Source organism: Apostichopus japonicus, chromosome 8 (genome assembly GCF_037975245.1).
Source record: "Apostichopus japonicus isolate 1M-3 chromosome 8, ASM3797524v1, whole genome shotgun sequence".
Classification (NCBI taxonomy): Eukaryota; Metazoa; Echinodermata; class Holothuroidea; order Aspidochirotida; family Stichopodidae; genus Apostichopus; species Apostichopus japonicus.
The window spans coordinates 41,592,393-41,598,426 of NC_092568.1; the positions used below are offsets into that span (position 1 = coordinate 41,592,393).

General features: G+C 38.8%; 1 protein-coding gene across 1 annotated transcript; it reads right to left on the bottom strand.

Annotated features, from left to right (window-relative positions):
* Positions 1-992: 992 nt before the first annotated feature.
* Positions 993-2,802, bottom strand: LOC139972060 (alpha-crystallin A chain-like). The gene has a single exon (XM_071978956.1). It carries the CDS (start codon positions 2,605-2,607, stop codon positions 1,930-1,932), a length of 678 nt encoding a protein of 225 aa, XP_071835057.1. The 5' UTR covers positions 2,608-2,802; the 3' UTR covers positions 993-1,929.
* Between the last annotated feature and the right edge of the window lie 3,232 nt (positions 2,803-6,034).

Below are 6,034 nucleotides of genomic sequence, written 5' to 3' on the forward strand. Positions count from 1 at the left end.
GTGTCGGGTGAGACTGCAATTTGTCTCAGAAAAAAGTATAAAAAGTAACAAAGAATACGATAAACCTGTACTTCTAGGCTTGTAGGCAACCCCCCCCCCCCCCCACCATCCATGAACAAGAAAACGTTTCTTATATACACTCATGTCGGGGATGTCCAGGATACAGTTGACAAGTTAGACACATTTTTGATAGTGCAAAAAGCGTGGTAGCCCAGATGAGCTGCGCTTACGGTGGTGTTACACGGAAATATTCGGGCAGCATGATGCTAAATAAAGAAAATCATTAGGCCTATATTAATATTAATGTCACAAAACGAATAACATAAAGCGCTCTGTACAGAATTGTCGGGCAAAAATTTGAAAAAGATTCGGGCAAGCTACTGCATATTTATATACATATGTATATTTTTTCTCCTCTTAGGCTGCCCGAATTTCTTGTCCTCTGGAAATTGGGGTGGGGGGGCAGTCTGCCCCTGCCCCCCCGCCTCGTACGCCTATGAGTGAGTGTATCCCCTTATGTTATTTCATGTCTGATATATATATATATATATATATATATATATATATATATATATATATATATATATATAAAGTTTCGAACCCCTGGAGTTCCTGGACATACAATCGGCGTCCCAAGCCTACTGGTTAGGGTATCCGCATCTAAGCGTGAGGACCGGGTTCGAATCCCGGTGGAGGCTGGAAGGTTTTCGCTGTTCTGGATTTTCCAACTCACTACAATTTCAATTATGTATATATAAATTAAGACGTCAACTGGATGAGATGGTGGCGTGAAATACTATTTCTATATTACAAGCCTTAATGGACACAGCTGGATGCTGGCTATGGAGGCTGAAAGACTGAGGGTGTGGAGAGAAGAGATACTGCTGAGGGGAGGGGGGGGGGGAGGGGATTCCGCTATACATCTTTGCTCCCGTGTTAAGTGGCATGTTCGTTAATGTTAATGAACCGCGCAAATAAAGTATAACAAGTAGTTTTTCGTATCCACAACATTTATTAAACTACACAAATTGATTAATTCGAATTACAGCGAATATGTTAAACATATATAGAAATAAGAAATTACAGTAGTTGGGTTTTCGAAAATATTTAATTTCGACATTGAAATAGTGGAATAACATATGTAAAGATCTAGTTGCTAATACATTGGAAAAATAAAAACATGTAGTTTGAAATAAATGAAAATTACAAAAGGTCGACACAATCGACAAAATATCGGACAGAAATGTGGTAATTCATACTGTAATTTACTGTGTATGCACAGAATGTGTAGAATTTGGAAATGAATTTATGATCATAGACCATATTGCATGTTTTATACATTTATACGTGTATATACATAGAACGCTTTAACAACAATTCATTTCGGTATAAACAGGCTCTTTGTACTCTGATGTGACGGTAGCCTAGAAGACCAGCCTCGAAAAGCAGTTGTCAAAAATTTTTAAAATACAATAACATGGTCTTGCAAACTTGAATAATTAAAACAAAAATAAAACAAAATTGAAATAAAAATAAAATGAATAAAATACTGTTAGCAAACTGCTTATATCCACCAAAGAGCCTGTGTAAGAGAATGTATATATATTATGTAGGCCTGACGTTTCAATCCTACCAGGATCTTCTGCAGAGTCTGAATGACAAGTAACAGTAACAGAAGGGACAAATACAAGCACATAATACAGACAGGTAAATGAGCAGGGTGAACACACGATGAATTGTAAGGTGTAGGCCTCAACTTCTCGAATATAGTAGTATTAACTTGTAAACATGATGTTATCTAGCCTTGCATAAACAGCGTCATAGTCCCGTGAATATAACATATATACTGAACAATATCAACGGTTCCACTGACGTAAATTAATGACAAATCAAATATTCGTAAAAGATTTTAGTCCTTCCCTCTCGGCGTTACTTAGAATCTGTCTGCTCTCGGTCTTCTACGCTCTTTTCTCTGTGGCCCTCCTCCTTCTTCCCTTCATCATCCTCTTTCATCTTATTGTCACTGGCGGACGCTGCTGACTCTCCTTGCTGGATGGGGATATTTCTTTCGACTGGTTCGAGTGCTTTTTGTTCCAACTTTGGAGCTACAATTCTGAGCACGCCATCTTCAGATAATGTTGACCTTAGTTTCTCAATGTCAATGTCTTTGGAGAGATAGTGCGAACGGGTAAATTGTCGAGATGTGAACTCACCATCTTCTCCTTTCTCTTCATGTTTTCCTTCGATCATCAGAGATCTGTCAACGAGTCTTACTGATATTTCTTCAGGACTGAACATCTTACCGAGATCCACAGAAACACTAAAATTGTTTGAAGTGTCTTCTTTGCTTTCAATCGGCTGGTTCGATTCACTCTTGGCAACTGGTGAAGATTCCGACTTACTAAGATGTCGGTCACCAAAGCTCTCGTCGTTGAGAAATTCAAATAAGCGAGATGAAACTTCAAATGGGCTCCAACGATGGCGTGGTTGATAACGCGTTCTGAAGGGACCGAGGCGTCGCCGAACGCATCCACAATGACTATCTTGTACCGCCGAGGATGATGGCAATTCGAAGTCAAAACTTGGAAGAACTAGCAGGGATGCCATTGTGTGGTAAGTATGTCGAACGATCTGTAAGTTCAGAGATAAAATGTTCAAATTTGAGGTATAACCTGGCAATGGGTCCAACTTGATCCCTCTCTCGTTACACGGTGAGGTTTCCTCGAAAGGAACGATTTTTCAGGAGGTGCTGCACTCTTTAGATCTTTTCGCTATCGAATCCGAGGTAGTGAATGAATAAGGGTGTAGAAAATTTGCAGTATTTATCTTACTAGCCGCAATCTTCTCGAACAGTAGAGTCTTTTCTAGTGAAGACCCGAAAACACAACGTTGTGACTTCACATTTCTGAAGTGTTTAACACATTCAAGATGGACCTGGAAATTTCTGTGACTCCGCCTATCGGTCTGTTAGCGATTTTAGCTCCGCCCAAACAGAAAGTTAACTTTCGTGCGAAAATCGAAAATTTGGTTCGGAATTAGAACCATAAAATAATCGATCAAAAATAGTGTATTACATAAGCAAAGAAGTGGAAAATAATGCGAATAAAAAGAAATATCTCATTATAGCCAGAAATATATAACGACATTGAGATACAAAATTAATTAAGATCGTATTATTTGGATACAGTATAGCTGAAACTAACAGAGGCGGAGCCAAGTTAGTGTAGATCAGTGGGCGGAGCCTAGTTAACACGGATCATAACATACAGTCTATTAATGGAACGTAAACAATAACGCTCACGACTGCTACTTTGCTAGTGCTGACCAGAATCTTCGTGAATGTTCGTAAGGACTCACTTTCAGAAGAATTTCGCCAGTTGTTTCTATCTCGGACGTTTCAGGAATTTCGAACACTCGATTTCTTTCCATTTTATGGTGTGAGTTCTCATCTCTCCTGTGTGGTCGTTAAAAGTGATAAACAAGGGCGCAATATATTGAAAATGGTCGATGCTTTGGAATTTTTTTTGCATAGCCTAGGCCCTACAGCTATATGCGCTCATGGCATTAACTATGTGCACGAAATAGTAGGCCTAAGTAGTAGGCCTAGTACTGCATGCTTGGTTATCAACTGTATAGTGACGTTACAACAATTAATTCTGTAAAAAGTGTATTATATTATTTCCTAATCACGCAATTAACCTGAATTAGGATTTTTTTGTGGAGGGTGAGGGGAAGGAGTTTGACATAAAGAAGGGTTGAAGGGTGTTGTTCAATAACAACTTCCTGACATGGACGTTAAATGGATGTGTGCCGAGAGATTGGCTTCGGTCAGCTTGCGAGTCTACAAGCCTCCATGGCTTCTTTCGCGAGTTCCTGCTTGCGGGAAGATCACATATACATACATACATACATACATACATACATACATACATACATACATACATACAAGGGAAAGGGAGGGTTGATGGGAAGGACTGAATGAAATTAACAAGTTCCATCTGGATCAAGGTACCAGGAATGAGGGGATTCAGGGAATGTGTTTGTCATTTCTGCTGGGATCCGAAATTAGACAGCATTGTTTAATGCAATCACAAAATTAAGTCTATTTTGACAAGTCAGATATGTCACTTGGAATATGTTGGGCTGAGATTAATCCCCCTTGGAAATTGTGGGTGGAAATCAGAATGGGATACACTTTGGTGGGCATATCTTCTCTGAGGTTCTGTCTGCTTTTTTCTTATATATCGATCATGTTTGCGCTGCTGTTAATTATAAATGGCCTCAAGGTAGACTTTAGGCACAAATGAATGTTTAATATGTTGTAAACCATTTAAAGGCATTGTAGACTCGCCCCAAACCGCGTGCCACCGTCTGAAAAAGTAAACTTTCCGTTGCTTGCAAGTGAAGTTTTTTTGTGTCGCTACAAAATGCAGACAGTAATGAAACGTGATACCTTGTTATCTTTTATCTAGACCTGAGATGTCCATCGCTGCTATGTACACTGTGTTGTGGGTATTGACCGTACATGCATGTATTGACTGTGCACTAGTGTCTAATTACCGACGGTAGCAAGCTGTTTGTGTATTTTTTTGGGATCGATGGTGGTGTCTAACACTGTTACACCTAATTCGAAACTAGGTCAGATTACGGGCATGAGATGTTTCTTTGTGCCGAGTCTTCAATGCCTTTAAAACATACTGCTATCCTTCCAGGTTGTATTTCTTTACTTTTCTATACTATTTCTTTTAATTTTTGATAAATGACCCTTAAACATCTGAAAATCATCAGTCAAAGTGACTGGTTTACTTAGTCTAACACAGACAATCTTAGTGATCCATTGATAGAGAAACAAAGACTTCAAAAGCCTCAAATACCATGTTTACCACACCTTTCACATTGTCAAGGACAAATGGTGTTGAATATCATGAATCTAAGGGTGCTGTGTTGTTCATATGAAGTTAGAAGAATTGCATGTTTTGCTCTATAGTCTTTAATGAAATAATGGATTTACATAGACATTGTGCTTTCTAGTCACTTCGCCCAACAACCATTTCGCCCAACTGCCATATCGCCCAACCAGCCTGGTCAATTCGTCTAACCCTTAAAACACTGTTCCATCCTCAAGATTCCTTAATATTAGGTTCGTATCCTGTAACGTTAAAAATTCTCGAACGTTTCCTTATTAAAGTTATACAAAGTAAAGGACTTCAAGTTTCCTTAATATTTGAACGTTTACTATCAAACCTAACCCCAAACACACTGATCCATCCTCAAGTTTCCTTATTATCCGGTTCGTATCCTGTAACAATTCCCGAATGTTTCCTTTTGAAGTATCATATTTAATCAAGGTTGGGGGAAATGACCAGGCTGGTTGGGCGAAATGACCAGACTGGTTGGGCGAAATGACCAGGCTGGTTGGGCGAAATGACCAGGCTGGTTGGGCGAAATGACCAGGCTGGTTGGGCGAAATGGTAAGGTTGGGCGAAATGACAGTTGGGCGAAATGGTTGTTGGGCGAAGTGACCTGCTTCCGACATGATTTATGACTGCATCGAGGGCAGATGCCACAATCTCTTTAGCATTAAAGGGGCATTCCAGACATTTAGCATATTGTAAAGATGATTATAATATTTCTATTCTTCAGTTTGGAAGACATATTTATATACTTGTATACTTTATATTTGTATTCTCTTTCTTTCTAAGTATGACATATCAAGACTAAAGTTGTATCTGAAGTCATTTCTGAATTGATAATAACTCGTAGATGGTTTTACTTCTAACCAGATTGTACATAGTCAACCATTGACATTCATCATAATTTATTATCAGTAACCTTCATTTTGAGAGCGAACATTTTGTGTCTTGAAGGCTCAAGCCTTTGGAGAAGAATTGGGAAGAGCCTCTTGTGGTACTTCACCTATGTTGAAGCAATATGCAATTGGTAATTAAGGAATTTTACATAACATATAGTTACTCAAAATAACGTTTGAATTGATCAAACTAGGGCACCTATTTCTTTTCTCTTTTTGCCAAAC